Raw genomic sequence first — 19,598 nt, 5'->3', positions numbered from 1 at the left:
TTCTCGAGGGGATTTGGAAAGGATTTTATTACTTAAAATCGAATGGCGCTCTTCAGTAGGAGGAGCAGGACACGCATGGGCTAAAGCTACTTAGTCAAACTGACACACTACACTGAAAAATGTAAACAGTTATGACTGCGCTTTTCTTTGTCTCTGTGATTTATATGTTTTTTTTCCACTCAGAAATTACATCACACACCACAAAAGGCCACTCCATGTCTCTTAAAGCTCTCACTCAAACAGGAAACACTTTTCAGGAGCACTAATTTTCCTCATCATGTTCAATCAGCGCAACATTTAGTGGATTCGATTCTGATTCAAGAGGCTGCTTTGACCTTTTGAGACCTGAGCAAAGAGAGATGAAGGGCTTCTATATTAAATGTTGTATAAAAAAGGTTCAACTATTTGCTGTTGGGCCAAAGAAATCATTTTTGAGTTTATATCTTTATGTGTATCGTAATTAAAGCTGCAATGGGTAGAAAAGGAGCAAATATGATTTTTAAAAAAGTTATTTTTATAAAAACGAGCATGAGACAGGTAATCTGAAAAAAATCACGTGCCTCTGTGTCCTCCGGTGCTCCTAATGGCATCTGCAAGATTTCACAGACTGGAGGAAAACAACCAATCAGAGCCGAGCTGGAGTCTTGCCGTCTCTGAGCAGCTGTCAATCACTCCGACCAAACAGTCAAACTAGGCAACGCTGATCAAATATGAATCAATATTCTGTTACTGTAATGCCTATTTTTCTCGCCTCAAATGTTTGCATCAATGCATCCATGTTGAGAACAGTTGAGTAAATACCAAGCACCGCCCACCAGCCGTAGCACAGCCAATAGCAACGCTCATTATAAACGCTCCCTCTGAAATGACCTGTGATTGGTTAAAGTGTCCCGTGACGGGTTTGATTTTTTAAAGCCTGAAAACAGAGCCATGAGGAGGTGCAGAAGTCTCTCAGAACACTTGAATTACAATATGCTGAAAGGTTATTACCGAATTTTTGCCCAATGATGCCCAAAAATATTCTGCCTACTGCCACTTTAATGATTCTTATACTGAGGTTTGTACGTGCTGAGTCATAAATGCCAAAACCATTTTTGCACCATTATGTACATACACTCAAATTTACATTTCTGTGAGTGTGCCATCAGCAAATTATGTTTCCCATCAAACCTCACTCAAAGCATTTTCTCTTCATTTGCACCCTGACGTTAAGCAAACGTACAAGTCTTTAGAGCCCCTGACAGTTTGTGAGATGAATAAATAAAGGAACACATTCTTTTATCCGAGCACATCCCCCGTAGATGTGTCTAATGACAGCTGTGGATATTTAACCGTCCTGCTCAAACAGAATTATCTCAGTTCTGCTTGAGCCCGTGCTCCCAGTCTTCATTACTATTGCATGGCCCATGGCCACTTTCTACTCATCAACACTGCATTTACATTATTTACAAACTGGAAACAATTGAGGGAGCACTGTATTACTGGACTGGGAGTCACCCATTAAAAAAACGGAATCCTGAATTATGAATGAGTATTTCATTTACTGTGTCATGTTGCATTAAGCATCTTTATATGGTGACGGTGTATTTAAGGGACTTGCCCTTTCTCTCGGGCTGCTGTTTGTTTTTTTGGAAGAAGAGAAGAAGAGGACAGATTCAGGACAACTCTATTTGAGTTGTTCTGGGCAGACGTTGGGCAAAGAAATACTCGCAAAGCCTAATGGGATTGAAGGATTTCGAGCGGGGTCTACGTGGCTGCGGGGATGACAGACGGACGGGCTCAATAAATGGCTGGCTGGAGACAACGTCAGTAAGATTAGCTGATGTAACCAGTGAGGAGATCAACTCAAATGACCTGAGTCATGATTCAGATAATGACTGGGTCTGCCTCGGATCCCATCATACCTCCTAATAGCTTTTGTTCATAGTATCTGACATTAAAGTGCTGATTAATACCCAAACATGAGATGGAAATAACAAGAAATCAGCTGGTGATGAGGAGAGGCACTCGTGCTGTATATCTACAAGTGGGCACTGGCCAATATTCCTCACAATTCCTTCAGTTTGGATCTGATTTTAAAAGACTTCCCTCCAGGCCCACTTTCAAGCCAGCTACCCGTGTGTGCTTGTTCAGATTTACATCAATGTTAGAGATAGAGCCTGCTCCTCTGATCTCCTCCATCAGAGGGGACGAAAGTGTGTACACAGAGGATAAACACCATATTTTAAAGGGCAGGCACAACCAAATCACAAAAAAACAACATATTTTTCCCTCTTATCTCTTGTGTTATCTAGGTGAGAGGGTAACATGTTCATAATGCTTACAAGCTGATGTTAAACAGGTATGTTTCTCATGTTTACCATCTTAGTTTAGAATGTAAGCATGCTAATATTTGCTAATTAGCACTAAACAAAGCTGAGGTTGATGGGAATGTCATTTTTTACGGTATTTACTCATAAACCAAAGGGTTTGAATTTTGACGTATTGATGGCGTTAGATGAAAGGTCAGGGATCAAAGTGATTACACTTCACCGTCTGGGAACCGTGCACATCTCTAACCAAATTGCACAGTAATCCATCCGGTGGTTATTTCAATAAAAACAAAAAATGTCAACCTCATGGTGGCACTAAAAGAAAAGCCAGGGGATCAGCAAAGTCATCAGGATACAGGTTCATCTGGGAGCCATGAATGCCTGTGCCAGTACATTCAGCAGATGTTGAGCTATTTAACAGAATAAGTAAAAAAAAAAAGTTGACCTGCTGGTGGCTCTAGAGGAAAAGTCTGAGGACTACCAAAGTCATTCGAATTTATCGTCCAAGGAGTTTTGAGTGTCTGTAGCAAATTTCATGGCAATCCATCCAATAGTTGTTGAGATATTTCAGTCTGGACCAAAGTGGTAGTTCTTCTGACCGACCAACAGGCCAACATTGCCAACCCTAGAGCCATGCCGTGGTTTAGCATGGCTAAAAACCACAAGTTAAGTTAAGTCAAGTTAAGTTAAGTTTAAGTTTAATACCACAGGGACTTAGAACATTATCTTGAGTATACAGCTGAAGCAATGAAAAAGAGGTAGGGTACCCCCTTATAGATATGAATCATGCAAGTTTTCAGTATCATCCATTGTTTACTATTTCTTGAGATTTTACATTAAAGGTCCAGTGTGTTGCATTTAGCGGAATCTATTCGCAGAAATGGAATATAATAATAATAATAAGTATGTTTTATTTAGTGTATAATCACCTGAAAATAATAATTGTTGTGTTTTTGCTACCTTAGAATGAGCCGTTTATATCTGCATACAGAGCAGGTCCTCTTCACGAAGCCAGCCGCCATGTTTCTACAGTAAACTGGCATTAGATAGGACCATTCACATTTTCACAATTTCGCGTCAACCACCGTAGTTCTCCTACACGCTTGGCACACGGGAGAAGCTTCAGTTGGTTGCAATCTGCAACCTCACCGCTAGATGCCGCCACACTACACACTGCACCTTTAAGGTAAACAAGCTTGTCAAAATTTCAAACCTTTTTCTTGGGTATGTGTAAATGGAACACTAGACAGGCTATGATATATATAAACCATTTACATAGATTATGAAAAGTTGAGGAAAGTATATTCAATAGACTCAGAATGTTCTAATGAATGGGATGCAACAACAAACAACAATATTTTAGTTTTTCCCTACACATTGCTACTCAAAAGCTCTCGTAAGAATTTATTTTTCTTTTGATATTTTGATGAATATCAGCAGCTGATGTACAGCAGCACAATTAGCATACGTCTCAGTGATTAGACTAAATGCAGCTGTCCTGAAGCTGTGACTGAGGAGGTGAAATCTATGAGCCTCGCTGTCACGTAGACTTAAAAATGATGGATACCCATTTTACTTGAGAAAAGATCACATCCAGGATGAGAAATTACAACTCTGGCTTAATTGCGTGGTAGATGTAATCAAATAAAGAACGGATGGCAGCATATACGCAGAGAAAATTAGGGTGCCTTTCTTTCTTACAGCTACAATGGACTGAGGACGCTCGCTGTGTGGCAGGCAGGTGCCGTGTAACCAGAGGTGTGGCGGACTGAGAGATTGAGCTCATCATTGCACCGGAGGTTCAAAAAGGGCCTGAGCTTCTGTATCGCCGACACATTTAGGTGTTGCAGGAGAAAGGATGTGGGGAGAATATTAGAAAGATACGGCTGCAGAGGAGGTGCGGGGCCCTGCTGAGTAATGCACACTTGGAGGTGGGGGTGCTGTTAATTGCCATGCAACATCTCAGTTGAGGGAGCCCTTGTGGAACAGTGGCAGTTCAAAGAGTGGTGGGGAGTGTGACAATACGCAATTCAATCAAAGTACAAAATGACGGCAGCTTGGCCCTTGACCCAAAACAGATTGGAGGCTTGCGTGTCATTAATTACACATTGTCTTCTGTGCAGAGCACTTTATTTGTTCTTTGGTAATATGGATCCATTTTGCAGCAGCCAAAATAATTCAAAACCAGCATTGTACAGTGTAAAGCTCTTTTGTTTCGGATGCAGCGTGACGCCCACTGAGACGTAGCGAGCAGTAGGGTAGGGTAGTCCATGCCGCTCTGTTGGCTGCGCCTCCTCAGATCTACAGGGGAACTCCACTCCTCGTTAAACGACAAACCACCACCTGTTCTCATTTCATCTCTCCCATCCTCGCTGTGCCTCTTGGACCACCGGTGAAGGGCAGACACCCAGGTACTCCGTGAGGAATGGAGGCAAGTTTCCCATTCAAAACATTCCCCATCCATTTCCTGATGGCCGCCACCTGTTCACTCCCCCCTCTTCCCCCCACCACCACGCCGCATCCACACACACACCCCTCTCGCTCTCCAGTGTGAGGGATGGGCAGATTGTTGGGGGATGAGAGTGGATCGTCTGTCACAGGGGGCAAAGGAGGGAAAGGAGGTGTGTTACTCGATGGCCCCCAAGTTCCAGATGTCACTCTTTTTAATGGCATAATTATGACCGTCTCACGGCTCCCCTTGGCCTTCAGTCTGCACTGGAAGCAAACTGCACACACACATAAACACACATTATTCCTGTATTATCATTCAAAGCCTGTGTCTCCATTCGTAATTATAAAGACGTCTTCCTGACAGTCTATAGGTAGCTCATGTTTACATTTCCTCCTGCTGTCAAATAATATCACAAAGAACATAATAGTTGACAAAAATCCGTTATTAATCACACATAAAGTGAAGCACGAAAGAGCCTCACAGTGATTTTCTTGACAGATTATCAATCAAACATCAAACTTGCCAGCTTCTTCTTTGCTGACACCCCCGGAGCTGAGGCCATCTGGATCGGCCATTTTCTGGTCATTAAGCGCGCTCTCTTCTCGAGAATCCCGAAGTGCTTGCTCTTTCCTGAAGGAGCGACTGAGACTGGTAACTATGTGCTCACAGTTTGAACCACTTTGTTTGCTAAATTCTATTTTTGCTTGGTGTGGGAGAGATGTCGCTTTTTAGAGGGAGGGCCGTGATGAAAGGCGTTTTTGATCTGGAGGCATACAGCCTGACAGTGTGAGACATACATAAGTGGTAGCTACCAAGCTGAACTTCAACAAACAGGCACTCCACGAATACATAGGAAACTGTGAAGAATGATCACAAGGAATGCCACGATGAGCTGTTGTTTCAGTGGGGACCTGATAATGATGAAGGCAGTCCCTTCTCTAACAGGGCTAATTGGGGTTCAGAGGTATCTAATGCATGATAGATGGAGAAGGAGAGGGTCTCAGTGGTGCGTGGCACTGCTGGCACGAGATCACAAGCATTAATAGAGCCGCACCTTTCACTCTGGGCCGAAAGACATCTGTTGCCAGCGGGTAACCTCGGCTTTATCATTACCAGCTAGACCCACCGATGTTTCCCTGGCATGACAATTTAAAGCGATATATATGTTTGCCGGCTAATTCAAGCTGTCAACATCATCCCTGTTTGTAGGTGAAAAATGGGTGCACCACGCCGCGCACCAGATGGCGGGAATGCATCATCAATCTGCGACAGCAGACATGTGATGGATGGATTCTCCAGAGTAAACAGTTTCAAACTAAGAGCCACACTGAGAGGAAATTTGCTCACAAATGAGCACTTTTGTGTCGACATTATGCACTGAAAGAAACGCAAATGCTGTCTTTTGACTTTATTCATGTTTTGGACTTACAATTTTTAGGCACGGTGCATGATCCAAATGGAAATAAGAGGCAGTCCCACCACCGAAAATAAACAAGCAGGTCAGATGCCTCCTGTAACAAGGTCGTAAAGCAGCTATAATCAATATTTTTATAATAACAATGTATCAAATGACAATGTGAAAACAGGGGTCGCTTGCAGTGATGAACCTACGGAGAATAAACACCGGGATCTGCAGCTCCCTTCGGCTTTATGGAGCTTTATAGTGAGTTTCAGCTCATTGTTAATCTGTCTGGCCCGCAACTTTACTGTTTAGGTTCACTGTCACCGCTCTCGTAAAGTCCTTCTCTGCCGCAGAAGCCAGCTGTTTTCAGCAACAAAAAAAAAAAGCTTTAAAAACCAACTGCACGCGGTAGTACGTGCTCAGCACCAAACCTGCCCAGACAGACAGCTACTAGCTGGTGAACATAGTGGAGTATTTATTAATAATGATAAACTTTATTTTATACAACCTTTTTCAAAACAAAATTCCAAATTCCTTTACAAGGTTGAAACAGGAACAAAAAAACATTTCAGGACTGCAATGAAATAAAATCAGACAATTACAACAACACAAATTAAAATCGAAATAAAATACCCAAAAGTAATATAAAAAAGTAGAAAGCTATAACATTAAAAAAGTGATTTAAAAGATTGAGTCTCAAATCCTCAGACAGGGAGTTCCAGAGCAGAGGGGCCATTACTGACGGTCACCTTCAGTTTCTTTATTTAAAGAGCCAGATATTTCCCTCGGGAGAAGGTGGGGACCAAAAACAGAGCTAAAAGAGAGTGACTATTATTGGACTTACATTTGCCAGGTGGCCACGGACTGATGTTGACAAATGAATGATGTATAAATATGTTGCACTGTAACCTCTGTATGTATAAGTAAGCAACTGTTTGTTGAGTTCACAATTTGTTTTCTGCAGCCCCAAACAAAGTTATTGCAGGTTTAAAAAAAAGAAATTCAAAATTTGGGGAAATACGCTTATTTGCATTCTTACTGAGAGATAGATAAGATCATTACCCTCCCATGTCTGTATGATAAATATGAAGCTACTCAACTGTCTCTTGGCAAGTCTATATGCGTATTTCCTACTATTCTTTTAAGGTAAAATACAGTCTCCGAAATCCCTATACGTACCTTTTCACATTCAAATAACACTGTATCCAAAGCAGACTGACACAAGACCTACTTCTATATGGCTATAGTTGTTAATAAACATATGTAGGATTTCTTGTCAAAAATCTTTCCTAAGGCCCAGATTTACAGTATGCCAGGACAAACTGTGCATGTCGCATCTCATGAATTGTTAATAAGACTTAAACTGAGGTGACAAAATATGCTGAAATTTTTACTTGTTTCATTTTAATGTTTGCTGAAACAGCAACCGATTTGACATATTGTCACCTGACAGCTTCCCTTCAAAGCCAAGAGAAGCACTCTGGGTAAGTAGGCGACATCCTGGGTACGAAGTGGCAAAGCGAGCCGGCTGAATATCACAATGTTTGCAAATTCAAAACCTGCTGAGATGCCGTGTCACGTCATGACAAGTTGCACTCTCCGAGCAAAGTAAAAATCTCTCCCACTAAATTCGGAGTATAAACAGTTTGAAAAGCTGCAAATTCAAAAAAAGTAACAGTGGAAGGCAAGAGATGAGTCCTTTTATAATGGAGGCATCTCCATATGACATGCGACCACCAGTGTGTGCCATGAATAAATCATCCGGAACCGGGCAGAGAGAGTAAACAGTTGTGTATCTTCACCTCAGATGCCTGGAGAGGCCTGTCAGACACAGTAGTTAACAAAGCCTACCTCCTCATCGCCATGCAGGCCGTGTTTTCAGCAGATCCAAGTCCAAACCTGACACCATTACCCCACCCCCATCTTCTGCTACAGAGCAGGAACTCACCCATGTTTCTCCAGAGTCGACTTAAAGTGAAGTCAAAGCGAGGACGGTAGAAAATGCTGCTAATCTTTCCCCAGAGTCTCCGCTTCACTCGGTTGTATTTAAAGACCGCCTGGATTGTCTCTGTAAATTAGGCAACCTGAGCTCTGGGATTAGCTGCCAATTTGTACCCAATGTGGAGAGAAATTCAATGAGACCTCCATGATTTTGTCTAATAACACGACTGCAAGCATGATCAGGCTCTCGTCGTGTGCATCACTGACTCCAAGCTTTGGCATGGTGAACTCTGCATGCGAGGTGCTTAAGCTAGTGCAATGTGAGTGATGACGGTAACGCTTTTGTCAGTGTGAATGCTGTTCAGAAAAAAACTACTTTCTGTCTAACGAGAATTCATTTCAACTTCCACCATTTGACAGTATTAGTTTATCTTTCAGCTTTTCTAACGAAGTATCTCAGCTCTTAGCTTTTTTTGGGTCATGTATAGTTCAGCTTTCAACTATGCCAGTTTCACAATTCAGTTTTTCAGGAGTGTAGTGCAATGCATTTTAAGTGGGGCTGTCAATCGATTATAATATTTAATGCGATTAATTGCATGATTGTTCATAGTTAATCGCAAATTAATTTTTTTTTCTTAATCTGTTCAAAATGTACTTTAAAGGGAAATTTGTCAAGTATTGAATACTTTTATCAACATGGAAGTCGGCAATTATGCTTGTTTTATGCAAATGTATGTATATATTTATTATTGGCAATCAATTAACACAAAACAATGACAAATATTGTCCAGAAACCCTCACAGTAACTGCATTTAGCATAAAAAAAGATATGCTCAATCATAACATGGCAAACTGAAGCCCAACAACAGCTGTCAGTGTGTCAGTGTGCTGACTTGACTATGACTTGCCCCAAACTGCATGTGATTATCATAAAGTGGGCATGTCTGTAAAGGTAAGACTTGTGTGTACCCATTGAACCCATTTTCATTCACATATCTAGAGGTCAGAGGTCAAGGGACCCTTTTTTTTAAATAACCGTGATAGTTTGGAGCATCATTGAGCTTCCTTTGCGACAAGCTAGTATGACATGGTTGGTACCAGATTCCTTAGGTTTTCTAGTTTCATATGATGGCAGTATCTTTACTCTTGCTTTAAAACTGAGCCCGATACAACCTAAAAATCGCAAGTTGCTTTAATGCGTTAAAAACAATTGTGGCGTTAAAACAAATATGCATAACTTTGACAGCCTTAGTTTTAAGATTTTTGTATTTTGAGCAGTGCTTTGCAATTAATTTCAGCTTTTAGCATTCACACACATTTTCTGCAGGAAATACATTTTCTAGTTTCATATGAGAACATACAAAGTGTACAAAGATTTTTTTTTAGAATATAGTTTTTTTATTTATAATTTATAATTGGCAGATACAAAAAACTCTTGAACTGTATCCAAAGTGTGCAATAAATCACTTGATTTTTTTCCAAAAGAAAAATACAAAAAGACCATCTACTTTGGAAAGTTGACAACCAATGTAAACTGGAGTAAACTGGTAATTCTACAAAGGGTTTTTACGAATCGCTACTAATGCTCTTTTAACCGACTACAGTTGTTAACAAATTACAAATCTGCTTTGCTCTCCCAAGATGTCATTATGTGTACATACATCTACATTGGTGACATTCTATTTTCCCCGTTGTTAAATACAAGAAAAGGCAATCATATCCATAAGCAGCACAAATGTGTATAACACATTAAAAATGAAATAAAAAGATTTTTCAAATTGTACCAAGATGTTCGTGTGAGAGAGAGGGTAAACAAAGAGGGGAAGGGAGGGGCATTTTGAAACATAGTGTTGTAAACAATCACCTTCACTCACGGAGATGCACAAAAAAAAAACGTTGGGAGCTTGTTAAGTGCTAAACAGCTGTTATTAATTCAAAATGCTTCAGCAGTCTGAACAAGCTTCAACCTCTGGAATCAAACATTGAAGGCAATAATGCTCAATAATGAACTAAATAAGTATTGAGAAAAAGTCACAGCAGCAACACCGTATGAAACTGCTTGTCAAAAATCGGATGACAAATTGCAAATTAAAATGGAAATGCAATTAAAAGAACATTGTATTAAAAAGACTAACATTTTACTTTCACATTTCAACTGAAACACATACACACACAGCCCAAAACAAAAAGTCAAATTTACATCCACGTTCCTGCCATGATCCCATTCCTTGACAGCCAATGAGCATTTAGCAGAGGCTTTGATATGATGCTGGTGCCTTACCCTTTATATCCCACAGATATGACAAAAACAATCTTGTTTTAATCTAAACAGTTATATGAACACATAAAAGGACAAATGTGTGACTTTATCTTTTCTTTTCTTTTTTTAAACTGCCATCTGAAGGAAAAACTCTAGGCAGGAAGAGGATCCAAGCATGTCAATGGAGAATTATTCAAGTGCAAAAAATGTGACGTTTTACGATTCTCATGCTTTCTGAAACTGGTCTGCAGGCAGATAAAAATGGATACCTCAAACAAAAGCGTACATTCCTTTTTGTACAGCCCCATCCCCCCAGATGGCAAATGTCACAAAATAAAAAACTCACATAAAAGGATTCTAAAAAGAAAAATACATTTCTTGTACACAGAATGTCGAGCCAATGTTTGTGACAGAAAAAAAAACATCCCTCTACACAGCCAAACGCACGACCTAGATCCTTCATTCCTATACAACTCAAAGCTTTATAAGTCTTTAAAACATGCAACACCATTCAAAGTTCCTATCTAATTTCTGCTGTGCTAGATTCATGGTAACTTCCTCAGACACCGACATTTCCAGCTAACTAAAACTAGAACTATGCGCTAACGACCTACCAAAAGTTGTCCGAGAGACCATTTTCCAAATACTTTTTTTAAAAAGGACACTGATGTCAAAAAAGATGCTCATTCATAATGTGAAAACACAATTCCCTGTCAAAGTATCCATATAAAGCACTTGCGTAGCATACTGTGTGCTCTTCCCTTTACTCTGGCACAAACAGCCAAGTAGAGACAATCTGTGGGGTAGTGCAGCTCTGTGTGGGAACAATGTGAATAAGCAATGGCGAAAAATTGCTTTTTTTAAATGTCCTTGAAACCCATATGACACTAACGATGCCATGCAGCTGTGATGGAACTTTTGTTGTACGCTGAAACCCCTGGCATCACTCCGAGATGGCGAGGAGGACTCAACCCTGGCTTTCCCAAATCCTTTTACCTAAGCTCACACATTTTCTGGGATTCTTTTGATCTGGGTCCGGCTCATTGCAATTGACTAGAGGTCTGTTTTTTTTCAGTTGTAGGTTAACTGAGGGCAATTTTCTTCACTTATTAACAGCCTAAGGTAAATGGTAATTGTGCATTAAACAGCCTTAAACAATACTCTATAACCGTGACATCCTCCCTCATTTAGAGTAACTCTACAGTGCCCTTAATCGACCGTCGTAAAGCCTTTTACTTACTACATGCACATACAAGCATTAGATAGTGACAAAGTTGTTAGGCCTGAGCTGCGGTGCAGTTTTTGTAACATTCCTAATGCAGAAAGATTTAAATTTGAACGGTAAAATAGTTATTTCATACATCAACTTGATGCCGTTTCTATAAACAGCACATTAAAATCCAGCATCGTCAGTACCTTTAGGCTTGCACATTATATAATGGCTACATGCAGCCGTACAATTTAAAGTTACTTTTTCTCTGACCGAACGGTTTAAACCCTCTCACAGACTGGCACATTTTGGACATCTTTTGCAGAAAAATGTTGTTAATGTTGTGGACCTGGTTACTCTGATTTAGTTTTTTATTGATATGGTGCTGAGGTTAGTGTTAAGAGTTTTTTGTTTGACCAATACGCATCCATTTCTATTAATGTCCAAGTTTGTACAACTGAAAGTAGGAAGCATGACAAACTCAAAAATCAAGCCTGCACTAGGCTATGCATACTGATGCACTAATGTATTTGTAGTATGTCAGCTGCATGACATGACAGAATCAGTGACAGAGTCAGATAATACCTGAGGAAGAAACTGCATCCATTGGATAAGGAGTTAAGTTTGTACATTTTTCAAAAATCTGGTTAATATGAAAATCATAGGCTGGCCATCATCACTTGTTACATACGATGAAGCCTAGCTTTGCGATTTGACAAATTGCACAGATTTGCCGAATGCAGTCTGGTCGCGCTGAAAAAGATGGTTCATAATGCACAATCTGACAAGTAATAAAAAGCTAAAGATGATCAAAATTGGTCAGTCTGCAGAGAGCTTAACATCTGATTTACAAACTTCATTGTAGCAATACTTTTCTTCATCTTTTAAAATGTACAATTTGGTGGATAAAAAGTTAAATTAATTTTCAAATTCAGAGTGGAAATTTATTTTTTCCTACAGGCTCAACTTCTGCTCTACTTGCACAGCTGGATGTTACACTTACCATACATCCCAATGCATGTCTAATGTTCTGCACTCAATCTATGCAACTAAGACAACTTGGCTGTATATCTCTTCTATAGATTATTTGCTGGCCTATGTTTCTGGAAGCAGAGCCTCCTGAAACCAGCAAAAACAAACCCAGAACAGTGGAATGGAGGACTTAACAGTGACAGAGTCACCTGGACACAAATCAAGAGCCACCAGAACCAATCGTCTCAAAACTGTGGTTGTCTGTAAACCTTGTTTAAATCTCTTAACTGAACACAAAAGTGCAAATTGCTACCACTGTCCTATCTCTGTGTCCTCAGTAGTGCTTCTCCTGCAGATAATCTTTCATCTTGTTAGGTAAGGGCAGTTTCTGGATCAGGTCTATCCTTGTGTATTGTCTAATGACAAAGCGACAGAGATACTGCAGCGAGCGCACTTGCATAAACCGAGATACTGGGTTGGTTAGTCTGACGGGGTAGGTTGCGGACCCTGGTAAGCGAGACCTGGAATAGCAAAAAGCTCCGTTCTCCGAGTCTCTGATAGAGTGTTCGATTAAGTCAACGATGGACGTGTGTCCCTCCACGTCGGGCTGCTCGTAGAAGCTGAAGCGTCCGTTGGAGTGTTCGATGCGGGTGTGGAGGGTTTTGCCCTGTGACCTGAAACTCAGGCTGAGCAGGTACCTGTCATCTGAGCTGTCTCTGACCAGGAATGAGCCGTCGGCCAAGTTGACCAGCTTTTCCTCCGCCTCCCAGCGCGTGATGGGGCCCCAGTACCAGCCCTGCCTCGCCAGCTTCTTCAGCTCCTCGGTCAGACTGGTGACGACCATGGGCCCGCTGGTCTGGACCGAGTCGTACACCCGACTGACCCCAGGAGCTGTATGCGGGTCAAAGTTGAGGTGGTGTCTTACCCTCTCGGCCATCTGGCTGTCCAAAGAGCTGAACCCTGAAAAAGTCCTCGGAAGAAGTCCATTACTTATCATGGGCGGCAGGAGTGGAGAGAGGGGAGGTGGGACCTCTGCTCTACAGCTTTGGAGCATCAAACCAGCGGAACCGATGAGAAGACTATTAACTGAGGTTTCCATGAAGAGATCTGGAGGCATCCCACTAACCAGTTCATGCTCCTCCTGTCCCTGGTCTGTGTGGAGGGACCCATTGTCTGCTTCAGTCACCACCTCCATAGGAGAGGAGCTGTCCAGGCAGAAGGAGTGGGACCCTTCTGGGTACATTCCCTCATCTAAAGGCATTGTGTACTGGATGTAGTCCTGGGGAGTCAACCCCAGCACCACAGGCACGTCATTTTCATCAATATCTAGATGCAGATCCCCGTTTTGTGTCTGCTGGAGATTCTTGAAGGATTCTGCTTGGTCCGGAAAGAGCCCTTCCATTTGAAAATCATGAAATTCTTTCCGGACACCATTTAAGTTGGGACTCGGGCTGGGAGAGTGAACCATGGCTTTAACTTTTACCTCCATCTTTATGCACGCCTCGTCAGAGTTGACTGACCGCAGAGGCCACGGCGAGGGGCTATAATGGTGACTCCGTAGGGATGCAGATCTAAGGGGTCTCTGGGCTTTCACCTCATTGAAGCTGATGGGCACGGAAGAGGATGAGAAGTTGTCGTCGTCATCCACTGAGCCTATGGCAGAGGAGCTGCCTTTCACTTTTGCCTTCTGCTTAGCAGACAGTCTCCTCTTTAGCGATCCCATCAGGCTCTCGCTCTTTGAGCGGCCCTTATTCTGGCCTCCTTTGTCCTCCTCACCACCAAGGTCGCAGCCAGAGAGCTCTTTGGTGTAGCAGCCCCCAAAAAGTGACTCTTCCTTAGAAAACTCTGTAGTCACCGAGGGCTGCTGGAGCATGACAAAGTCACCCTCCTCTTTGCCCTTTATGCTGAGGGACTTGCGGATGGTCTTAAGGCTTATCTTCTTCATTCTGACAGGCCCTCCAAAGCGGGGGCATGGGTTGGCTCTCCTGGTATCCTGATGAAAGTACTATCCACAGCGTCCTCCCATCAGGCCGCACGAAACAAGTCATGCAAACAGTGGAGCCATCAAACCCTGCAGGAAAAAAAACACAAGATTATAGATAGATTGACTTATGCCCATTAACAACATAATAAAAAATTCAGAAAGTAACACACATCACAGCATACTTAAAAGATTTAACTCAACAACCGTACAGTACATTACAGTCAATTAGTGCAGTCCCCAGGTATTTGGACGGTGAATATTTTTTGCTATATTAACTCTGGTGGGGCTGCAACTAATGATTACTTTCATCATGAATTAATAATGAAAACAAGATCTCAATTAATCATTTGATCGACAAAATATCCGGGGGAAAAAAACAAATGAAAAAAGCAAATTATAATTTCCTGAAGCCCAATGTAAGACCAAAATGTGTCAGTCCAAATATTCACTGACCACACTGTATTAGAATTAGGCTTTTATGAAATCATTCATTGCTTTGTTATCTGTCATAAAAAGGAGCTATGACAGTTCTGTCAAAACCAAGATTAAAACAGTTATCTAGAGACATGTACCATGTATGTTTTGCATCACTGCCCTGCGGCATTGTTTACTATGGACCATACAATAGGGGCTAGAATTCCTACATGGTTTCCCCAATATAGATGTTAACACCTACAAACAGCTTTATAACATAAAGCCAGCACTTAACCCACACAGTCAATATTTCATTATAAATCTAATGTGCTCGGCTGTAGTGCCACACGTTAGAAAAATGTGTCAGTCCAAATATTCACTGACCACACTGTATTAGAATCAGGCTTTTATGAAATAAGATGAACCTTTATTAATCCCTGGAGGGAAATTCAGGTGTCAAAGCAGCAACATCAGCAAAAAGAGTGAAACACAGGAGAGGTAAAGGTATACAAAATTTATAAAAACAATAAGAGATATAAAACATAGAGTGAATGGGTGAACATAGTGTGTACATCAATAAATAAATGTAATATGTACAGTCTATAAAGTGGTATATAGGATGTATAGTGTGGTTTGAGTCCAAGATGGTTGCAGATAGTGCATGTTTAAAGGTCTTAAAGTCCTCATAGTAACAGTAAAGAAATAACATCCATTCATTGCTTTGTCATCTGTCATAAAAAGAGCTGTGACAAACCAACATTAAAACAGTATCTAGAGACCACTTCGACTACTAGAGCACCTAAAATAAAAGCTGCTTGATAATCAAGACAGCTGCAATCTGATTACTCACCATTATGTGCAGGGAAATGGTGACTCAGTTGTGATGGGTCAAGTTCCACTTCCACCACCACCTTTCATTTGATGCTGGGAAAAAAACAAAAGCCAGATCTATTATAAAAAAAAGTTCTTCATGTCTTGATTTTACACTTAATTTTATACAAGAATAACGCATAAAATGTACCTATACAGTCACTTAAACACAAAGTATGTAGAAATAAAGCAAGGTTTGTCCTGACCTGGAGAGGCCTACTGACACAACAGCATGCCTTGTAGCTTAGCTATTTGTCACTTTAATGACTATATTTTGAAACAATCTGCAACAACTACCATTTAACTGGTACATTTTAACTATTAAACCCATAAAAAGCAAAATAAGGATGTTAAATATAACATTTAACTTGCCCTATTTAACATGTGTTGGCTTTGCTTTGTATGCTAACATGCTAGTTTGTTAGCATGTCTACTTTCAAAGTAGCTACAAATCTGTAAACATTGATTAAACATGCACATTATATTGTGTCTTACCAGGTCTGCTCGTCTTATTTTGCAAAATAACCAAGAGGTGTTGGCATGTGTCCTGTAACAACACGAACCTCCTTCACGAGTGTTGGCTAATGTTAGCTTAGCTAGGTCAATCAGCTAGCTTTGTTAGCATCTGCTAGTCGAAAACATCCCCTTCCTCTTTAGTCAGCTCTCTGCTCCCAAACGACAGTGTTATAACATGTTCATGTCAGGCCGGGTTGTTGGTTCTTCTTTCTCTAAACGTGCGGGTTTATGACACAATAAGGTGTCTTCTTTCTGTCCAGGTTGGCTCACACTTTATTGTAGCTCACGGCCTCTTCTTCCTTTCTTCCTTTGTTGCCTGTTGAATTGTGGGAGCAGATTGAGATGCAGCGAATCAGCAGCAGCAGAGGCAAGTTTCTACATCCCAGAGGCAGAGCAACCCTAAAAACACTGAAATCATGGGTTAACTAAATAAATAAATGGGGGGAAAAATACAAAATTTAAACAAAGAATTTAAAAAATAATTTGCAAAATATTTGAGATATAACAAAATAGACAATTAGTTTATTCTGTGCTTTGCACATGTCACAGCTGTTTCTCATCAGTTAATCACCTTGATCCAAATTACAAATCAGGAAAACCACATATGAAATATAAAAAAACATGCAATAATAAAACTGGCAAACATGCATAAAAAACAACATAGGAAATACATGTACACACATGATAAAACCCATAATAATAAATAAACGTGCAATACTGCACTGTAAACAATTGCTGTTAATTTACAGCAGGATTTCAACAGTATTAACCTGTTATTGCTAAAAACAGTGCTTTACTGTTAATACAAAAGAAAACCTGTTAAATTACGCTCATAGGCCATTTTTCAACTGAACTAATGCATTCTTAAAAAACATCACTTCACTGCTGATCAACTGTCTAAAGTATCATCAGCAACAGTTTCATGCAGTATTTCTTTAATTCTGGGACCTGATCTGCACATGTGAGGCTTGTACATTGTACATGATTGTAAAATCAGTGAATTAGCTCTGTTCTTCACTCACATGTTGTTCTGGTTTGCATTCTGTGCTTGTAGCCAGCTAGAGACAGACATTTTTGGAAAAGTGTCAACAAGTCTATTATAGCCTTTTTCCTAACAAGTGCCTTTAATTGTATTTAGTGTGACTATTCCTATGTCTGTAACCTGCTAAGTCTATTCATCTAGGAAAAAAAATAATGTTTATTAAAATGTATGTAAAAAATGCAACCTAAATAGTGCATTAAAACAAATCAGTACGATAATGTAAAAGAAAGGTGAAAAACAGCTATATAATGTATCTTTAAACAGTAAATTAACTGTAAAATACTGTGAAATTAATTAAAAAAAAACAGTTCAAACTGTATTTTTCATTGACAGTACAAAGCTGTAAATTTCAGCAACAGTATAATAATGTTAATTTTACAGTAACATAAAGGCAACCCTGCTGCCAGTTCTTTACTGTTATTTTACTGGGAAATTCTTAACAGTGTGGACACGTACAATTTAAAAAAAAAAGCATGCATTAGCCTTTAACCAAACAACTAATCTATGACATGCATTTTAATGTCAGATACTGTTATCATTTGGAGACATGTGTGGTTGGAATAATGATTTGTACTTAATGACGATAAATAAATATAAAGAGGATATGTAATAAGATAAGATATTCCTTTATTAGTCCCGCAGTGGGGAAATTTGCAGTGTACAGCAGCAAAGAGGATAGTGCAAAAAACAAGATGCATCAGCTAACAGTAAAAAAAAAAAAAGAGCTAAATAAAGTGTAACTAAATAAGAACAAGATCAATAACAATAATAATCAGATCAAAACAACATTTTAGGACAGTGAAGTGTAACTCACCCTTCCCTAAATAACCCACCACTATTGGGCAAAGCATTTCATTATAACTGCTCTAATGGGGCTGCTCAGTGGCCAAAAGTAGAAGGAAGTGGTTGTGCAAGGTGTTGCAAAACACATGCATGTTCTACATCCCAGAGGCAGAGCAACCTAAAAACACTTTGAAATCATGTGCATATGTTAACTACATAAATGGGGGAAAAATACAAACATTTAAACAAACAAAGAATTTCAAAATAATTTGCAAAATATTTGAGATATAAAAAAATAGACAAATAGTATATTCTGTGCTTTGCACATGCAATTAAAAAAAAAAGAAGCATGCATTAGCCTATAACCAAACAACTGATGCATTTTCTTGTCAGATACTGTTATCATTATGCTGTGCAATATGCTGCCATTCCACTGTGTAATGTCTAAAATATGTTAATTATTTATTTAAAAAAAAATGAGAGTTACAAGTTCTTTTAACATGGTCATGGAGCATATACTGTATATTTGTATTCTGGGGGTATCGTTCCTATGCAGAGGGTAGTTTAGTTTATTTATTGACTGCACTGAGGGCGTTTTATATTGTAATAATTTATTTATTTATTGTGTTGAGTTGAATGTGCTACTTATTTTGTACTGTAATTACCTTGTGCCTTTTCCACCTTTTTTCTTTTCTTAAAGCTGACTCGGTGTAAACTGCTCAGAATTCCAATGTACTTATATGCAAATGGAAAATGAAACTCTTGAATCTTGAATCTTGAATGTGGAGACATGTGTGGTTGGAATAACTTAATAATGATAAATAAATATAAAGAGGATATGTAATCAGATCAAAACAACATTTTAGGGCGGTGAAGAGTAACCCACCACTATTGGGCAAAGCATTTCACTATAACTACTCTAATGGGGCTGCTTGGTTGCCAAAAGTAAAAGGAAGTGGTTGTGCAAGGTGTTGCAAAAAAACATGCATGTTCTACTGAAAAAAAAAGTTGAATTAAGAAATAATGAGACATAAATACATGGCCTTAACTGACACTATTGTAGTATTTATTGCCTTTATTGAGTGTCCAAGCACAGAGGATGTAAATATACATGAAAATTCACAAAGGTCTTAAAGGAAATTCAGAAAGGGAAATGAATGTGTTGCATCACAGAAAAAAAGATTTATAAAAAAAAGACTGAACAGGAGATAAACTTTGAACAGGAAGTATAGTTGCAGCAGAAAGTTGCCTATTCATACGCAGTCCCTGAAATAATTTGCATTTGTACAAATGACTGATGATTATTTTTGTTGCTAAGGTGAACTTAATAATGTCAGAATTAAAATAATTATGTTATAGTTAAGAATTTAGGGTTGGCTTGTTTGCTTGCTGTACACCGTGCAGTTTAGTACATAACTTTCCCCCAGTGCAATAATCAAG

The 19,598-nt window shown here is 39.7% G+C and overlaps 1 protein-coding gene across 1 annotated transcript; it reads right to left on the bottom strand.

The window, feature by feature from the left end:
- Nucleotides 1–9,482: 9,482 nt before the first annotated feature.
- Nucleotides 9,483–16,661, bottom strand: socs6a (suppressor of cytokine signaling 6a). The gene is made up of 3 exons (XM_074622522.1): nt 16,313–16,661; nt 15,798–15,871; nt 9,483–14,620 (listed from the first exon to the last, which is right to left on the bottom strand). The coding sequence occupies exon 3, from the start codon at nt 14,492–14,494 to the stop codon at nt 12,884–12,886; it is 1,611 nt and encodes a 536-aa protein (XP_074478623.1). The 5' UTR covers nt 14,495–14,620; nt 15,798–15,871; nt 16,313–16,661; the 3' UTR covers nt 9,483–12,883.
- Nucleotides 16,662–19,598: the final 2,937 nt, after the last annotated feature.

Source organism: Sebastes fasciatus, chromosome 21, assembly GCF_043250625.1.
Source record: "Sebastes fasciatus isolate fSebFas1 chromosome 21, fSebFas1.pri, whole genome shotgun sequence".
NCBI lineage: Eukaryota > Metazoa > Chordata > Actinopteri > Perciformes > Sebastidae > Sebastes > Sebastes fasciatus.
The sequence above is the reverse complement of the archived record's forward strand: the minus strand, read 5'-3'. Positions and strand labels throughout refer to the sequence as shown.